The 21,051-nt window shown below is 34.9% G+C and overlaps 1 protein-coding gene across 1 annotated transcript in view; it reads right to left on the bottom strand.

The window, feature by feature from the left end:
• Positions 1-21,051, bottom strand: part of Prkaa2 (protein kinase AMP-activated catalytic subunit alpha 2) — a 68,894-nt gene that overhangs the window by 16,107 nt on the left and 31,736 nt on the right. Inside the window, exons 2-5 of the mRNA XM_027945021.2 lie at positions 15,082-15,223; positions 2,903-2,996; positions 2,202-2,346; positions 899-986 (exon numbers count right to left, since the gene is read on the bottom strand). Coding sequence (XP_027800822.1) covers positions 899-986; positions 2,202-2,346; positions 2,903-2,996; positions 15,082-15,223 — 469 coding nt within the window. The remainder of the gene's footprint in view (positions 1-898; positions 987-2,201; positions 2,347-2,902; positions 2,997-15,081; positions 15,224-21,051) is intronic.

Here is a 21,051-nt window from a genome sequence, read left to right as displayed (position 1 = left end):
ATTTCTGTTGTTTATGAGTCACTCTGTCTATGGTAGTACTCTGTTAGAGCAGCCCAAATGGACAAAGACACTCAATATCTGCTGCTAGCGATGACATCTTTTCAGTAATTCTGTTAATTTTTAAAATCAGACACCAACCACTGTAGAAAGATTTGACTTCACCACGGCAATCTGTATAAACATTTCATAATGTACCAATGAATAAATTACTTGCATAATTAATCTCCACTTGTATAATTTCATGAAACAATAATTTCCCTCAAAATTTCATTATTCCAAAGACAAAATACAAAACAATATTCTACAGACTTTAATTAAATATGTAAACTATTAAAGGACTGTATCTGATAAAGAATGACAAGAGGTTGCATTTAGCAAATTTTTACTCTTACTTGCTCTTTTCTGAAATAAAATACAGACATCACACTGATATTTGTTTGTCATTTTATTTATTTATTTATTTGTTTATTTATTTATTTATTTATTTATTTTAGGGGTCAATGGTTCTTTATTTTTTATTTATTTGTATGCGGTGCTGAGAATCGAACCCAGTGCCTCACACATGCTAGGCGAGTGCTCTACCACTGAGCCACAACCCCAGCCCTGTTTCAGTTATTTTTAATGAAAAACAAAAACTTTATAAATACATTTATAACATCCACTTGAAACTTAAAAATTTTTAATATAACCATCCCCCTCAATAATTAAAAAAAATTGTTTCTACTGTGTTAAAAAATCTTATCTTGCAGGCTAGGGACTTAGCTCAGTTGGTAGAGTGCTTGCTTTGCAAGCACAAGGCTATGGGTTCAATCCCAGCATCACAGAAGAAAAAAAAAAAATCCTATCTTCCAAAGAGAATCTATTATGATTAAATGATATCAGAATGATATATTATTACCTGCCTGAGATGACTTCAGGTGCTGCATAATTTGGAGATCCACAACTAGTTCGTAGGAATTCACCATCTGACATCATGTTGGATAATCCTGAAAATAAGAGCAATGTTTACTTGTTGCTAGTTTTTCAGGTATAGATAAAAATATAAAAACTTTCAAGTGTTTAATGTTCTATAAATTATAATTTTAATTATTAAAAAATAATGAAAAGCACTTGTTAAAAGTGGAAAGAAACACTTCAGAGTGCTTACATTGACCCCCCAAAAACTAAAGATATCATGTGAATGACAGTAGTTAAACTCCTTTCTAAATAAAAATGTTGATTCACTTCACAAATAAGGTTACTCTAAAGTATATTAGCATTTCTAAAAATAAAAGTATCAAAATATTATTTATCTGCTTCTATGGTTGAAAGAATAATATATAGGCTACTACTTTTTTAAACTATGCTTTTGAAAGCCATGGTTAAAAAAAATCAGTATTTCAAAATCAGATAGTCTTCAATTCATAAGCAGATTATTTCCTAAAGCTTTTAACTGTAAAACTTTAATTCAACACAGAAAAAATAATCTATTGAACCCAAAATCTAGCTGAACTAAAAGAGTTTCATGATTTACAGAAGAAAGAGAAATAGTGAAACTAGTTTCCATGTTTATATTTAAAACAAGGCATAGAATAAAACTTAAAAAAGCAATACCAACCTTTGGCACCTTTCCATTTCTCTTTCCTTAAGATCTCTTGTCCTAACCATTTTCTCAAATATTCATAGTACTATGGCATCCTTTCCAAGCGCGCTTACCCCAGAACTTGTTTGGACCATAAAAATCACATTTATTTACCCTATAAAACTCCCATTTTCTCATTAAGTTACTAGATATTACTGTAAGATCCAAGCACTTCTCCTGGATCAATTCAGAGGACAATAAAACTTTTTCTAAACTGTATGCAAATTTTCATGAGCCTGTTTATGGGCATTTATCAGGGAAAGTATCCATACTTTCATCATATTTTCAAACAAGTTTGGGACTCCCCTAACACAGTTATCATTTTCTTAGGAGAAAATGCATATAGAAAGGATTTACCTTGACATATCCCTCTAACTAGTTTTCTGGAGGCTATCTGTAATTTTTAAGTATATTTAAATGAAAAGAACAACTTAATGTGGCGACTGCAACTAATCCCTTTTCATGGTACAAAATTTACAAGGCTGAAAGCGATCTCAGTTCTGTGAGAGTTGTTACTGACACAGGATTCCTCACTGACACAGGCGGCGATGCCTCTCTGAACAAGCCTGGAATTACACACCAAAATCAGCTATCTTGGCGTTCATATGTGCATCCAATAGCACATTCTCTGGTTTCAGGTCTCGATGAACAACCATATGCCTGTGACAATAATCCACCGCCGACAGAATCTGCTGAAACAGCCGCCTAGCTTCCATCTCTTCAACCTATCAAGTATAAAAGAAACTGCATTAAAAAATCTGGGACATCTACACAGTAGGAGTTTTAGTTTCATAATCAGTCTAAATCAAACTAAGCAGGAAACTAGATAATTCAATTCTCAACAATCAAACAAAATAAGTCAACCAAAAACTTGTCAAAGTTCAACCTATTATTCAACAAGTTTTGCTTTGCTGTGTGCTGTAAGGCAGAAGGTTTAATTTTCAATTAATATTAAATGTACACAACATTTTGGGGAGTTATCAGTAAAACAACTTATGTGAAAGTGCTAAGAAAAGAAAATAACTGAAATTTCAACACAATTTTACAGAACAGACTTGGGAAAGCATATCAATCATTTTGGCAACTAAGTGGAATATATTTCCCAAAATGAGTATACTGGAAGGTATACTTAAAGAAAATTTGTCTAATACTCTGTTTAGTTGTACATGTTTACAGAAGCAACTCAAACTCTGAAGATATCTTTGTGGTTGGCTATGTCTCAATACTTTACTCTTCTTTAATTTAAAGGCTTAATACACTAGATAGAATTCTATTACTCACCCGACCATGTTTACAGATGTAATCAAATAATTCACCTCCAGACACATATTCCATTACCATAAAAAAATCTGTTGGAGTGCTGATCACCTGGTATCTATTATGTAAATGAAGAAAAGTTGAATAAAAAATGTTATTTCTAACAAAATAAACTTAATATATCTGTTTTTACTACAATTTCATATTCCAGTATTTTATAATATTTTAAAATGGCAGCAAATTATATAATGTTATCAGAATAATCAGCATCATAAACTCAGAGCACTACACAAGCAGTCTACTTCCTGAGGCCCGCAGATTCCCCTTCAGAGTCTCCTTGCATGTTCACACAATCTTTGAAATCCTCCATTCCTCAACAATGGTTAGTTGAGCATTAATTTTCAGGTAAGCAAAAATCTGTTTACAGTCAACAGAGATAATGTATAATGTATTTAAACATAAACAAGAAAATACTTAGACATAGAAAAGTATATTGCAGAGATACAATGAAAAAAATCAGAAAGGGAATAAAATCATCCTTTCTTCAACAAATAAAAAGTCAATGCAATAAACAGAGGAAAAGGGAAATTATTAAAAGTAATCCAAGAAACATATTGACCAAATATATTGTCTAGACTCAAATTACTTATGAAACAATCAAGAAAGCCAGAATACTGACTGGAAGGTTAAGATTGCTAACTGCTTTCTTAAATGTGATAATAATTATTTATTTAAAATTTGATACTGAACAGTTTACAGATTAAATATAAAATGCTTGGGACCTGTCTCAAAATAATATGGTCTGGAGGAAGCAGATAAACAGCACACTTAGTACTGCAGAAGACAAATGAAGAGTTACACAAGCTCATCACTTTACTTTTGGATATGCTTAAAAATTTCCATAATAAAAAACTAAATATATAAATGTGAATGGGTGCACACATGTGTGCGTGTATATATTTCTAGGCACTCAAAATAGGGGATATTAACAATAAAGAAACTTTATTTGCAAAAGAACTAAACAGACACTTATCAAAAGAAGAAATAAAACTGGTTAACAAAAACATGAAAAAATGTTCAATATCTCTAGCAATCAAGGAAATACAAATCAAAACTATACTGAGATTTCATCTCACTCTAGTTAGCACTGCAATTATTAAGAATACAAATAATAATAAGTATTGGAGAGGATGTGGGGGGAAAGGTATACTCATACACTATTCATTGTTAGTGGGACTGCAAATTAGTGCAACCACTCAGAGAAAGCACGAAGATTCCTCAAAACACTACAAATTAAACCACCATATGACCCAGCTATCCCACTCCTCAGTATATATTCAAAAGCTCTAAAATCAGCAGATTACTATAGGAATGCAGCCACATTGATATTTATAGCAGCACAATTCACAATAGCCAAGCTATGGAACCAACTCAGATGCCCTTCAACAGATCAATGGATAAAGAAAATATGGTATACACAATGGAGTATTACTCAGTCATAAAGAAGAATGAAATTATGTCATTTTCTGGTAAACAAATGGAACTGGAGACTATCATGCTAAGTGAAATAAACCAGACTCGGAAAGCCAAAGGTTGAATGGTTTCTCTAATATGTCAAAGCTAGTCCAAAATAAGGGGGAAAGAGAGAGGAAGGGAAGAGTGGGTGGATTCCATCAAAATAGAAGAAACATTGGTGAACTAGATGAAGGAGACTGAGGGGAAGGGAAGGAGAAATAGTGTCTAGATAAGAAAAGAACAGTGGAATAAGCCTGACCTAACATTCCTATGTAAATACAAGAACATACCAGAGTTGTCTCACCTTATGTATCTCCACAAGACACTAAATACAAAGAAAAAAACTAACAGTAAACAGCAGAAAGAACCAGGGCGAGGAAGGAGGGGAGGGAAAGGGGAGTACTGGGAACTGAATTGAAGTAAATTATATTTCATGCTCTTTGGTCAAAAGGAATCCTAACGTTATACATAACAAAATACACAAAAGGACACAAAAAACTAGATGAGACAGAAAACCAAATCTGAGCATGCCACAAAATATTCAAAATTAATTTGGGAGTAGGCATGAGAAAGAAGATTATATGACTGTACCTATGGAGAATCACTTGGAATCGCTCAAGCCTAGTATGACACAGTCAAGTTTTTGTAAATAAATTTTTAATATTTATCTCCCCATAAAACATACCAATTCCCTGTTAAAAATAGTGGTCTTTCAAATACCTGGTTTTACCATAAGAATAAACATGCATTATTGTCTAAAAAATAATAAGACTCGTGATTGATAAATAAACATACATAAACCCATCACCCAGACAAAAAGGCAGAACCCTGACAATATCCGCCCTCTAACCATACAGAGAGTTGCCTTCTGCAAGGTGATTTCTCCTCACCCAAAGAAGCCATCATCCTGAAGCCCTGCTCATCCTTACTTTGCTTTCTCTCTCTCTCTCTCTTAGAATTGAACCCAAGAATACTTTACCACTGAGCTACATTCCCAGAGCCCTGCCCCCCCCCGCTATTTTATTTTTAAGAGATAGAGATAGAGAGATAGAGATAAAGAGAGAGAGAGAGAGAGAGAGAGAGAGAGAGAGAGAGAGAGAGAATTCTTAATATTTATTTTTTAGTTTTCGTCGGACACAACATCTTTGTTTGTATGTGGTGCTGAGGATCAAACCCCGGCCGCATGCGTGCTAGGCGGGCCGTGGGCGGGCTATCGCTTGAGCCACACCCCCAGCCCCTGACTATTTTATTTTGAGACAGGGTCTCACTGAATTGCTGAGATTCTCAGCTAAGTTGCCAAGGCTGGCCTCAAACTTGCAATCTTCCTGCCTCAGCCTCCCAAGTCACTAAGATTACAGGCATGCTCCATTGCACAAGCTTGCTTTCTCTCTCAAAGATAAATGTACCAATATGTATGTTCCCTTTCTCTCTGCATAAATATATTCCATATGCTTATGAACAATTCATATTCATGTTTTTATTTTAATTGTTCTTTGGCTTAAAAGGAGGAGTACACCATATGTAATATTTGGCAATTTACTTTACTGAATTTCATCTATATTATTTGCTGTAGTTATCAGATTTGACCATTGTACATTACCTTCTATTTATTCACTTACTAGTCTGTTACTATCCTATTTATTCATCTTCTACCACTAAATAGTATTTACATTATTTCTACAATTCTATTATTTGCTTCTTGTACAGGGAAGGATTTTCTATTTGGTATATACTGGTGAGTGGAACTAAATCACAGTGCATATAAATGTTCCATTTTAGGACATGATGCCAACTGTTTTCTAGCAAAAGATTAGCAATGCTACAATCTCTAGAAAGATTTATATAACCTCCAACGCTTACAAAAATACCATAAGCATTTCTTCTTATGCAGTGCTTTCTTGTGTCTTCTGCCCATTTTTATTGGGTTCATGGTGCTTTACTTATTTATGTATGAACATAAAGAATAAATTAATATTTCTATGAAAGTCTTGAGTATAAGATGTCTTGGTTACTAACTTTATAAAAGTATTTTTTTCATGAATTTGGCTTTTGTTTTTCTCTATAAGTGGGTCTGCAAGTATATCTAAAGGATGACTTTTTCAAATGTGTGCATGTACACAAGCACACGTGTATGCACAATATGCAATACTGTTACCAGGCATAAATTCAGAAAATCATGAGTGTCATCCAACATCCAATCAGAAGTCTTGATTAGCTTATAATGCTTTCACAGTTTTTTTTTAATTAGGATCCAAATATAATCCATACATTGCAATTGGTTAAAAAGTCTCTCTTAATTTATAGTTTGCTCCTCCATCTGGGTTTTTTTTTTTTTTTTTCCTTACAGAAGAAAACACTTGGTTTGTCCTACAGAGGAATGTATAGTCTCAATTTTGCTGATCCAACCTTTCAGTCACATAATGCACAATTTCTAACTGTCTCCTAGATCTAGAGACCTGCTCAGAGTGGATTCATTTGCTTTAATTTGAAAGACTAGACCTCCAGCCAAAGACATAAAATATGTCTCTCTGAGATATCAGCACTCACTGCTTATCAGAGCTTTTTTTCATTAATTCAGATCAATTTAATAAAATATTAAACTTGCAGAGTCCAGTAATAAACTACAGTCTAAAGGAAACTCTCACTCAAAACCTCCTCCCTCAAGAACTCCCCTGTGTCTGAAGCGTAGGCCATCCTACAGCGTCACATGATGCTGCCCACCATGCTACAGTCTCAACCCATCTCCTTGCTAATTCATTCTGACCTACTGTCTTCCCCCCGACCCCTGCTACTGTTATCAACATTTTGGATGTAAATAATATTTTTTTAAGGGGAGAGAGAGAGAGAGAGAGAGAGAGAGAGAGAGAGAGAGAGAATCTTTTTTTTTTAAGGTGTAGATGGACACAACACAATGCCTTTATTTTTATGTGGTGCTGAGAATCGAACCTGGGTCCCGCCCGTGCTAGGTGAGCAGTCTACCGCTGAGCCACAATACCAGCCCTGTATATAACATTCATATAGAAAATCTGTCTCACAGATGGCCTCTCTGTTCCTTGACTTCTATTATGTTTTCGATGTGAGGTGTCCTCCAAAGGCTCACAAATGAGACAATGTAAGAAAGTTCAGAGATGAAGAGTTATGAGGGCCTTAACCTAATCAGTGCATTAATCCACTGGAATGAATTAATTGGTGATAACTATAGGTAGGGAGGGTGCGGCTGGAGGAGGTAGGTCACTGGAGGTGTGCCTTTTGGGTTTACATTTTGTCCCTGGTGAGCAGGGCTTGATCTCAGCTTCCTGTTTGCCATGTCTTGAGCTGCCTTCTTCCCTCACACCCTTCCACCCTGATGTTTTGCCTCACCTCCAGGCCCAGAGCCACAGAGTAACTTTTCTATAGACTGAGACCTCTGAAGGTGTGAGCCTAATAAACTTTTCCTTCTCTAAAATTGTTCTTTTCAGGTCTTTTGTTCACAACAACGAAAAAGCTGACTAAACAACCTCCTCATTTCTAATTGCTTCATTCCAGAATACACAGCTAGTATCTCCATGGTCATAGATACTCTTTTCTTTTTTTCTTTCTTTTTTTTTTTTTTTTTTTTTGGTACCAGGGATTAAACTCAGGGTCACTCGACCACTGAGCCACATCCCCAGCCCTATTTTGTCTCACTGAGTTGCTTAGCGCCTCACCATTGCTGAGGCTGGCTTTGAACTCAGGATCCTCCTGCCTCAGCTGCCTCAGCATCTGAGCTGCTGGGATTACAGGAGTGAGCACCACACGGCTCATGGTCATAATACTAAGTCCTCTAATTTTATACACTAATTCTAACCCATCTTCTAAAGAACTCAGTTCCTACAACTAGTCACTCTTTCTCTTGCATCAACTTCTTCCTCTTAATCATTCCCTTTGACAAAAGAAACATTCTATAGCATCTCCCCCATCTTAAAAAAACAAACTGCATTTAGATTCCACATTCTTTTCAAGTTCCAATCCTATTTTTTCTTATCCTATCTATAGTAAACTATGTCCCCATCTTCATTTCATACTCTCTCTTAAACCATTCACGCCAGGCTTTTGACCTTACCATTCCAATAAACTGGTTCTTTTCAAAAACACCGGCAACCTCCACTTGCCAGATCAAATAAGTCAATACTCAGTTCTCATCTTACTCAACATTCAGCAGTAAAAGGAAGAGCTACAGTCTCTCTTTCTTTTTGATAATCTCTTTCTTGAAATATTTTCTTGTTTGGCTTTAAGATTCTCTTACTTTTCCTCCAATGTCACAGACCATTCATTTTCATTTTCCTTTGCTGGTTTTCCCTCATATCCCAGACATGTTAGCCTTATAGTGCCCTAAAGCTTATTCCCTGGATTTCCTGTCTCTCTATACTTACATTTTGGGTGATCTCATCCAATCTTATGATGTTAAATATTTTCTTTATTATCTATCTATGTCTATATCTCTATCTATATATCTCCCCTGAACTCAGATATTTAATAGTCCACTTACATGTCTACTAGGATACTTAATAAGCATTTCAATCCCACAAAATCAAATCAAATAATTGATACCACCCCCCAACATTTCACCTCAAACCCATTCCTCCTACAAACCTAGCAACTCTTATTTTCCTAGACCAGATACCTTGGAGTTATCTTTGACTTCTCTCCCAACCTACATGTCACCTGTCAGTGAATGCTCTTGACTTGACCTTGAAAGTATATAATATGCTTACTTCTCGCACAATGCCTCCATACAACTGTATTCCAAGTCACTATCACTTTTTACCCATATCAGTACAACTGATTCCTAACTGGTTTCTTTATTTCAGCACTTCCCAGTTGTAATCTAAAGGTAGGTCAAATCACATCACCTCTGATCAAAATCTTCCAATGGCTTCCCATCTTATTCAAGAGTAAAAAGCCAAATATATATTGCGATATGGAATTTATTGTCTTCAACATCGTGTACATCCATAGGACTGTATGAATGAGATATACTCCATGTTTGTATAAATATGTCAAAATAGAATCTACTGTCATATATAACTAAAAAGAACAAATAAAAAAAAGTAAATTAAAAAAAAAATAACAAGGACTTTGTTATCATCTTGCCTGCCATGTTTGCCCAGTGCCTAGATGGCATCATCTGTTAAGTGAGTGGACTGATGACCTCCTTCCCCACCTTATTTTGCTCCACCCCTACACACACTCCTGTGCCTGCCACACACTACACTGCTTCCAGTACTCTATATTCTTTACACTCATTCTTTTGTTCTTGCTTATCCTTCTAGATCTACATGGACTTTGTTGAAATGTCACCTCTTCACGTGTGTCACAAATCACTGAACACTTACTAATGTGCTGGAGGATGGAGAGTAAGGACATTCTATGACACTTCCACTTAGATGTCTCATGAAATTTCCTGCTTAACGTAGCCAACAAAGTACCTTCAATGTTCACTCCTGCTCCACTGTTTCTTGTATATTTCTCCTAGCCGCCCAAAATGGCCCCAATATTATCACCTACTACTTAAGCTAAAACCCCAAATTCTAATTGCTTAAGCCAAAAATTGGATTCCTTTTTTCCCAATACATCAATAATTCATCAGTTCTATTTATAAAATATATAAAATATTCCTTCTAGGAATAATAAACTTGAGAGAAAGAAAAGTTCAGTTTCATTTCAAGTTTCAGATGACTACAATTTCAGAATGGAAAAATCCAATAAATAGTTCAAGACTAGTGTTCAAAATTCAATAGAAAAACAGTCCAGAGATATAGATTTGGGAATCTTTAGCACAGAGATTGCAAATGATGCTGCAGTAGTAATGCCATCACCTGAAGAAGGTTCCATCGGGACAACTGGTCTAGCACAGTAGCTGAAGTACAGTATTTAATGCCAGACTAATAAAGAGTGGTACTGAGGAGAAAGTTTTAGAAAGAGATAAGAATGGAAAAAGAAAACCAAAAATCTGGCATCCTGGAAACTCAGGGAATACAGCATTCAAGGTGATGGTAATAAACAGATAAAAAGCTGTCTATAGGTTTAATGAGATATTGATTAAAATGAGTAGGCAGTCAGAAATATCTCTTCCAAATTAGAAAGTATGATAAGTTAAAATCAAATTTCCCTAAAAACTATGGAAGACAGAAAACAAGATGAAAAATTCACCAAATCTAATTCATGGAAAAAATCTGTATTTGCATTTAAATCCCATTTTTTCATTTTAATTTTTACCTGTTGGTTTGGGGCTGCTAACGTGTTTGTTTTTTTTCAATTTGAGTTAATAAAGAAATCATTCAGTAAATATCCATCACCCTTGGTATTTAGTGTTCAAACTTTCTGGCTAATTCTAGAGACCCATTTTGAAATAAGGAAACTATTCTTGGCAGTTAGTCAAGACTACCCAAAACAAGCAAAACCACTTTAAGGATCAGGTCTCTCTCCTTGTTTAAATCAGTAACACTATTAAAGGCTATGCCAATAACTTTATTCAGTAGCTAGAATACATGAGTACTTTTTTAATTTTAAGTTCAGATCCATAGCTAAAGAGTAATGTGGCTGAATGAATTAAGCTCAAAGGTGAAAGCCAGAGGCTTTAAACACAAAATTTATCTCTGCCTATTATTTTATGACCAATTCTGAAAATGTTCAGAATGTTCCTTCAGAAAAACAAAATAGCAGATAATAAAATAATGCTAAATCAGAATGAGATTAGTCAAACAAAAATTAGAAATAATTATAGAACCATAAATAGTCACTGATAAATATTACATCAAAAACAAGAATTTGTATCCCCCTGACAACTGCAACTACTTACTGACAAAATGAAACCTGTGTTTTCAGGAATAGAACAAGAACTAGGTAGGACACAAACCCCAAATGGGCTCTTTAAAGGTTATCATTCAAAAACTGATGGAGTCAAGGCATAAGGCAAATACAGAGATAACTTTACCCACTCTACTCTTCAGCATATGACACTCCAACCATTTCAGCTTTCTTTTCTCCTAGAAAGTGACACTCATTTGCAAAGAGATTTCACTTAGAAGTCACATAGTAACTAGAATAAAGTCATTACTAACATGGAGTAAAGTGAGATATGAACTGGGTCAGTTAACTAAAAACCACTTGGACTTATGAAATCATGAGAACGAGATTCACTTCACAGTTTGCCAATTTCTGGTTTGGGGTCAATGAAATACTAAACATTTGACCAACACATTTAATCCCCAAATAACACTATAAGGCATCCTGTTTTTAAAGTTAAAAAAACAAAGGACAGGAAATGTAAATCACCTCATAGATTCTACTTTTTTATTAAATTATTTATTTATTCTAATTTGTTATACATGATGGCAGAATGTAATTAATTTCATATTACACATATAGAGCACAATTTTTCAAGTCATTGACTGGACAAAGTATTTTCACACCATTCATGTCTTCATACATGTACTTAGGGTAATGACGTCTAACTCATTCCTATCCCCTTTCCCCTCTCTCCTCTTTGCCCTCTCTAAAGTTCCTCCATTCTTCCCATGCTCCCTGCCCCCCCCATCACCATTATGAGTCAGCATCCTCATATCAAAGAAAATATTTGGCCTTTGGTTTTTTCGGATTGGCTTGCTTCACTTAGCATTATATTCTCCAACTTAATCCATTCACCTGCAAATGTCATGCTTTTATTCTCTTTTAATGCTGAGTATGGTTCCATTGTGTATATATTCCAAAGTTTCCCTATCCATTCATCTACTGAAGGGCATCTGGGTTGGTTCCATAATTTAGCTATTGTGAACTGTGCTGCTATAAACATTGACATGGCTGTGTCCCTGTAGTATGCTGTTTTTAAGTCCTTTGAGTATAAACCAAAGAGTGGGATAGCTGGGTCAAATGGTAGCTCCATTCCAAGTTTTCCAAGGAAATCTCCATACTGCTTTCCAGATTGGCTGCACCAATTTGCAGTCCCATCACAGGTTGTATTTTATATATATATAAACACACACACACACCCAGTACTAGGGATTGAGCCCAGGGGCACTATACCACTGAGCAACTTCCCCAACCTTTTTTATTTTTAGAATAAAAATTAAAAGGGTCTTATTAATTTGTTGACATTGTCCTCAAACTTGCCATCCTCTTGCCTCAGCCTTCTAACTAGCTGGAATTACATGTGCATGCCAATATATACCATTTATATATATATATATATATATATATATATATATATATATATATATATATATATATATATATTAATGACAGCCTTTAAAAATCTTAATACATACATTGGATCACCCAGCTTTGGGCCTAGATAGTAACCTTATAATCAAATATTGCCATGCAATCTCACTAGTCTCATTTTTGTTTTGTTTTGTTTATAACTGAGTAAATTTTAAGTGAAGATCACATGACATGAAAGCTCATTTTAAGAATGAAAGTTTCATGGAAGCTGTGTGAAAACTGAGTTAATGCCCTGCTAAACCAAACAAAGCCAGCTCTGAAGAGTCATAGCACATTCATGTTATTTGTAAGAAGGCACAGCCCTAGCCCCATCACAGAGCATACCAATTTGCAAATAGTTTACTAACAAGAAGTATAGCAGTAAAGACCAAATGAATGTTCCCAAATGCCACTAATAACTGCACCAGTCTTAAAATTAAGAATTTTAAGAATACTGCTGCATTAGTTTTCATTGCTGCCATACTTTAAAACTTTGTGGCTTATAATAACATGAATCTTACAGTTCTGTAGATGAGAAGCCTGATACATGCATCAGTGAGCTGAAATTAAGGTATTGGCAGGCTTGGGTTGCTTTCTGGAGGTTCTGGAAACACAGTACATTTCTTTGTATTTCCCCACTTTTAGAGACCACCTGCATTCATTCTTCAGCTATGGCCGCCTTCCTCCATTGTCAAAGCCAGCAACAGCCACCTGAATCCTTCTCAAGTCCTATCACTCTGACCTTGCTGCCATGCTCAAATATTTTTCTTTGACTCACTCCTCCTACCCCTTATTTTACTTTTAAGGATTGTGTTAGTTTGCATGGGCCCACATAAATAATCCAAGATTATCTTTTATTTTAAAGTCAGCTGATAAGCAACCTTAAATCCATGCTGCCGTATATTCTACAATATTCACAGGTCCTAGGCATGAGAACACAGACATTTTGGAGGACCATTACTCTGTCTACCACAGCTATTTGCTAGCACTGTCACCAGATAAACAATGGAACTTCATGGGTTATCAAGTTGGTTCTTATTAACAATGACATTGAAAGATTGCTCACTGACAAACGTTAAGAAAAATATAATGTCTTATTTTAGTGAACTAGCAAACAAAGCTTCAGGTATATTAGCACTGCTTTCTTTATATATACTTACATCAACAGATTTTTTTCTGCAACATTATTTAAATCAAAATATAAATACAGTATTGGAAATCTTCCTACTGTTTCTACTATTAAAGTTATTAACAACAATTTATATTTTACAAAAAAACATTATTTGATACAGCATACTATGTGTTCTCATGCCTAGGATCTGTGAATATTGTAGAATATACGGCAGCATGGATTTAAGGTTGTTTATCAGCTGACCTTAAAATAAAAGATAATCTTGGATTATCTATGTGGGCCCATGCAAATTTTGATTTTCATGGTTTTATATGTATTTAAATTATGACTTTATTTTGGTTTCATAATTATTTCAAAACTATACCTATATGGGTCTATACCTAGTTCTTTTACATACTGCATATTTATAGAAGAGTATATTAAAAATATTTAAGTCAAAACCAGAGAACCATAAATTTATTTTTTCCTTTAGGAAGGAGTTATGTAACAGTTTTGAGAGACTAGAGTAGAAATTGATAGCATGGCATTCAATGTCAGATCTGAACTCAACTACTACCTCTGTTATTTACTAGCTATATGACTTTGGACTAGTTGCTGATACTTATTAGGTATTCAGTCTCCTTGTCTATAAAATATTCCTACATTATAGGTTTACCATGAGCACAATATAAAATTATATATGCAAAATGCTCAGCATGATTCCTAGCTATTATCATGTATTCAATAAGATTAATATTTACTTTATAACACTGTAACCAAGCTTTAAAATAAAAATTAAAGACAAATTTCAATAACGAGAATATTACATGTCAATTAATATTAAACTGCAAAAAAAATTAAACTGTAAAATATTTCTGCATATATTTAATAAATTTTTTGGATATAATCAATTTAAGTAAATTATCTTATTTTCTTATATTTCTATTTAATTAATTAGCTTATTTACCTTAAAAGTTACTTATCTTTGAAGTTTATAATTTAGTCACCCAAAATCATTTTGTATTCCTCAAGTCTTTACTTAGTAATAATTATAGTACTATTTACAATTCTACAAATAGTATGGTATGATAAAAAAATTTTTAACAGTTACTCTACCTTTCCAAAAAAGAAAATGTACTTGTATATTAACATAAAATGACTAGAAAAAAATCAGAAAAATGAATCTGCCTAAGAGTATGGAATGCCTAAATTACTTTAAAGTAAATACTGAAGACTCAACTTCCAAGGCTAATATTTTTGTAAGTTTAACTCAAGATAATTAACTGTAAAATTCATTTAAAACTATTCCAAGACAATTTTTTTAATATCATCGTGTATCACATACAAAAATACTTACAGTTTGATAATATGAGGATGACGGAAGAGTTTTAGATTTTGAATTTCTCGTTTTATTTTTCCAACAACATCTAAACTGCGAATCTTCTGTCTATTTAAGATTTTAACTGCCACTTTATGGCCTGTCAATTGATGTTCTCCAACTAAAGAAAAAGGAAAAAACAAAACCTGTCATATCAGCATAACAATTTCTATTAATGCTTCCTCTTCCGGTATTGCCCTAAATTTCTTTACTCAAAAAATACCACTTTCAGACCGCCTCTTCCTACCAGCAGACTACTGCGGGAGCCCAGGCCCAGCCCAGACGGCCCACACCAGCCCATGGGGGACTCAGGGCTCACAGTAGGCCCAGGTTCACCCCTCCACCCTTGGGGCAGACACCCGACTGAGCCTAGCCTCTGGAACTGCCCCTTTCGACCAGCAAACTACCACAGGAGGTCAAGCCTGTCCCAGATATCCGACCACACCTACTTGCACAGGATCCAGGTCCAGTGTAGGTCCGAGTTAGCCAAAGCCCCTGCCCCCCGAACCTGGGAGCCTAAGCCTAACCCACTTCCATCTTGGGACACTGTAGTCATCGCCACAGCCTTCTCCACACAATAGCCTCTAACTTTTTGACAGCAGATGGGACCTAGAAGCTGCAGCACCTCACAGCAGGATTCCCAAAGGGAGTATGAGGCCTACCCTTTCAGTCCCAACTCTGTAAGACATTACTTCCATCTTGGGGCACCTCAACTATTATCTTGAGCTACCTTGGCTATATTTAGATGCAGTAGCATACATTGAGGGTCACCAGCAGGGTCTAGAAGTCCAACATCAAGGTGAGGTAAAGACAATCTGCACGAGTACTACAAGAATACAGGGAAGAAACTATAATATAACAGATCCACACTGCAAGAAAGGAAGACACATAGACAACATGAAAAAACAAGGGAGGAAAGTGCTCCAAACAAACCAGGATACTATAATAACAGAACCCATGGACAGCAAAGTTGATGAAATGTCAGGGAAGGAGTTCAAAGGTTTATAATTAACATAATCTGTGATTTATAGAATAACCTAAATGAGCAAATACAGGCAAAAACTGATCACTCCAACAAAGACTTAAGAGAGCAATTACAGGTAGCAAAATATTACAGAGAGAGAGAGAGAGAGAGAGAGAGAGAGAGAGAGACTGACTCTGGGAAAAAAAAGTCAGAAATTCTGGAAATGAAGGATACAATAAATCAAATAAAAAACTCAATAGAAAGCATAACCAACAGATTAGATATCTTGGAAGAAAGAACATCAGATCATTAAGACAAAGTATACAATCTGGAAAATATAGTTGATCACACAGTGAAGATAGTAAGAAACCATGAGCAAAGCATCCAAGAATTATCGGATAGCATCAAAAGACCAAATCTAACAGTTACTGGGATAGAGGAAGACACAGAGTTTCAAACCAAAGGAATGCACAATCTCTTCAATGAGATAATACCAGAAAATTTCCCAAGCATGATAACTGAATTGGAAAAACCAATACAAGAGGCTTACAGGACATCAAATATATAAAATTACAACAGATCTATACCAAGGCACATTATAATGACAATGCCTAGCATACAGAATAAGAATAGAATCTTGAAAGCTGCAAGAGAGAGGAATCAGATCTCATATACAGGAGACCAATTCCTATCTCAGCAGATTTTCCAACCCAGACCTTCAAAGCCAGGAGATCATAGAACAACATATACCAAACTCTGAAAGAAAATGGACACCAACCAAGAATCTTATATCCAGCAAAACCAAGTTTTAGATTTGATGTGAAATAAAAACCATCCATGATAAACCAAAATAAAAAGAATTTACAACTAGAAAGCCTGCACAATAGAACATCCTCAGCAAAATATTCCACAAAGAGAAAGTGAAAAACAATGATGAAAATCAGCAGAAGAAGGAATTACACTAAAGGAAAATCTAATCAGAGGAGAAACCAAGTCACATTAAATACAAAAATGTCTGAGAATACAAATCATGTTTCAATAATAACCCTGAATGTTAATGGCCTAAACTTACCAATCAAAAGACATAGACTAGCAGATTGGATTTAAAAAAAAAAAGACCCTATAATATGCTGCCTCCAAGAGACTCATCTCATAGGAAAAGATATCCACAGACTGAACGTGAAGGGTTGGGAAAAATTATACCACTCACGTGGACTGGGGAACCAAGCAGGGGTTTCCATCCTCAAGTCCTCATATCAAATAAAGTAGACTTCAAACTAAAGTCAGTCAAAAAGGATAAAGAAGGACACTAAATACTGCTCAAGGGAACCATACACCAACAAGACTTCACAATTATAAACATATATGCCCCAAACAATGGAGCAGCTATGTTCATCAAACAAACTCTTCTCAAGTTCAAGAGTCAAATAGACTACAACACAATAATTTTGGGTGATTTTAACACACCTCTTTCATCACTAGATAGATCTTCCAAACAAAACCTGAACAAAGAAACTACAAAACTCAATAATACAATCAATAACTTAGGCTTAACTGACATCTATAGAATATTTCATCCTTCAACGAGAGAATACACTTTTTTCTCAGCAGCACATGGATCCTTCTCCAAAATAGACCATATACTATGCCACAATGCAACTCTTAGCAAATATAAAAATGTAGAGATACTACCATGCATTCGATCAGATCATAATGGAATGAAATTAGAAATCAATGATAAAATAAGAAATAAAATCCACTCCAACACCTGGAAACTAAATAATATGCTACTGAGTAAACAATGGGCTACAGAAGACATCAAGAAAACGATTTAAAAAAATTTAGAGGTGAATGAGAACACAGATACAACATATAAAAATCTCTGGGACACTATGAAAGCAGTTCTAAGAGGAAGGTTCATTGCATGGAGTTCATTCCTTAAAAGAAGAAAAAGTTAACAAATAAGTGACTTAACATTATATCTCAAAGCCCTAGAAAAAGAAAAACAAATCAACACCAAAAGCAATAGAATGCAGGAAATAATTAAAATCAGAGCTGAAATAAATGAGATGGAACAAAAGAAACAATTGAAAAAACTGACAGAAAAGTTGGTTCTTTGAAAAAATAAATAAAATTGACAGACCCTTAGCCATGCTAGCAAAGAGAAGGAGAAAACTCAAATTATTAACATACGTGATGAAAAAGAAAATATCACAACAGACACTAGAGAATCACAGAAGATAATTAGAAATTATTTTGAAAACTTGTACTCCAAAAAAAGAAAATATCGAAGGCATTGACAAGTTTCTAGTCATATAATTTGCCCAATTTGAATCAGGATGATATACAAAATTTAAACAGATCAATTTCAAGCAACAAAATAGAAGACACCACCAAAAGTCTACCAACCAAGAAAAGCCCAGGACTGGATGGATACACAGCGGAGTTCCATAAGACCTTTAAAGATTAACTAATACTAATACTCTTCAATTTATTTTAAGAAATAGAAAAAGAGGGATCCCTTCCAAACTCATTCTATGAGGCCAATATCACTCTGATTCCAAAAACAAGCAATGGCACATCAAAAAAACAGAAAACTTCAGACCAATATCTCTAATGAACACAGATGCACAAATTCTCAATAAAATTCTGGCAAATCTAATACAAAAACATATCAAAAAGATTGTGCACAATGATCAAGTGGGATTCATCCCTGGGATGCAAGTTTGGCTCAACATACAGAAATCAATAAATGTAATTCATCACATCAATAGACTTAAAGATAAGAATCATATGATCATCTCAATAGACACAGAAAAAGCATGTTCTTGATGTTCAAAACACTAAAAAACTAGAGATAACAGGAACATATCTCAACATCATGAAGGCAATCTATGCTAAGCCCCAGGCCAACATCATTCTAAATGTAGAAGGCATTCCCTCTAAAAACTGGAACAAGACCGTGGTGCTCTCTTTCCCCACTTTTATTTAACATAGTTCTTGAAACACTGGCCAGAGCAATTAGACAAAAGAAATCAAAGGCATACACATAGAAAAAGAAGAACTCAATTTGGCACTATTTGCTGATGATATGATTCTATACCTAGAAGACCCTAAAAGTTCTACCAGAAAACTTCTAGAATTAGTAAGTGAATTCAGCAAAGTTTCAGGACACAGAATCAACATCCATAAATCAAAGGCATTTCTGTATATCAGTGACAAATCCTCAGAAAGGGAAATGAGGAAAACTACGCCATTAACAATAGCCTCAAAAAAATAAATTAAAATAAAATACTTGGGAATCAATTTAAAAAAGAGGTGAAAAATCTATATAATGAAAATTACAGAACCCTAAAGAAAGAAGCCAAAGAAAACCTTAGAAGATGGAAAGATCTACCTTGCTCTTGAATAGGGAGAATTAATATTATCAAAATGGTCATACTTCTAAAAGCACCATATAGATTTAATGCAATTCCAATCAAAATCCCAATGACATTCCTCATAAAATAGAAAAAGCAATCATGAAATTCATCTGGAAAAATATAGACCCAGAATAGCTAAAGCAATCCTTAGCAGGAAGAGGGAAGCAGGTGGCATCACTATACCAGACCTTAAACTATACTACAGTGCAACAGTAACAAAAACAACATGGTATTGGCACCAAAACAGACTGGCGGATCAATGGTACAGAATAGAGGACACAGAGACAAACCCACAAAATTACAATTACCTTGTATTAGACAAAGGTGCCAAGAACATGCATTGGAGAAAAGACAGCCTCTTCAACAAATGGTGCTAGGAATTGGAAATCCATATGCAACAAAATAAAATTAAACCTCTATCTCTCACCATGCACAAAACTCAACTCAAAACATATCAAGGTCTTAGGAATAAAAGCAGAGACCCTGCATCTAACAGAAGAAAAATTAAGTCCTAATCTCCATCTTGTGGACTCCTTTGGCACAAGATTAAAGAAAGAATCAATAAATGGGATGGACTCAAAGTAAAAAGTTTCTTCTCAGCAAAAGAAACAATCTGTAAGGTAAAATAGAGAGCCTACATCTTGGGAGCAAATCTTTACCCCTCACACATCAGATAGAGCACCAATCACTAGGGTATATAAAGAACTCAAAAAGTTAAAACACCAAAAAAAAAACAAATAATCCAATCAATAAATGGGCCAACAGACACTTCTCAGAAGAGGATACATAACCAATCAACAAATATATGAAAAATGTTCATCATCACTAGCAATTAGAGAAATGCAAATCAAAACCACTCTAAGATTTAATCTCACTCTAGTCAGAATGGCAGCTATTATAAATACAATCAACAAGTGTTAGTGAGGATGTGGGGGAAAAGGTACACTCATACAGTGCTGGTGGGACTACAAATTGGTGCAGCCAATATGGAAAGCAGTATGAAGATTTCTTGGAAAATTGGGAATGGAACTACCATTTGACCCAACTATCCCTCTCCTTGGTCTATACCCAAAGGACTTAAAAACAGCATACTACAGGGACACAGCCACATCAATGTTTGTAGCAGCACAATTCACAATAGCTAAACTGTGGAACCAACCTAGATGCCCTTCAATAGATGAATGGATAAAAAATAATGTGGCATATACACACAATGGAATATTACTCAGTAATGAAAGAGAATAAAATCATGGCATTTAGGTAAATGAATGGAGTTGGAGAAGGTAATGCTAAGTGGAGTTAGCCAATCCCAAAAACCAAATGCTGAATGTTTTCTCTGATGTAAGGAGGCTGGATTCATAGTTGGGTAGGGAAGGGGAGCATGGGAGGAATAGAGGAACTCTAGATAGGGCGGAGGGGTTGGAGGGGAAGTGAAGGGGCATGGGGTTAGAAATCGTGGTCGAATGTGAGGGTCATTATTATCCAAAGTACATGTATGAAGACACCAATTTGTGTGAATATACTTTATACAACCATAGATATGAAAAACTGCACTGTACATGG

This window comes from Marmota flaviventris, chromosome 10 (assembly GCF_047511675.1).
Source record: "Marmota flaviventris isolate mMarFla1 chromosome 10, mMarFla1.hap1, whole genome shotgun sequence".
In the NCBI taxonomy this organism is placed as follows: Eukaryota; Metazoa; Chordata; class Mammalia; order Rodentia; family Sciuridae; genus Marmota; species Marmota flaviventris.
This window is presented reverse-complemented; position numbering and strand designations above follow the sequence as displayed.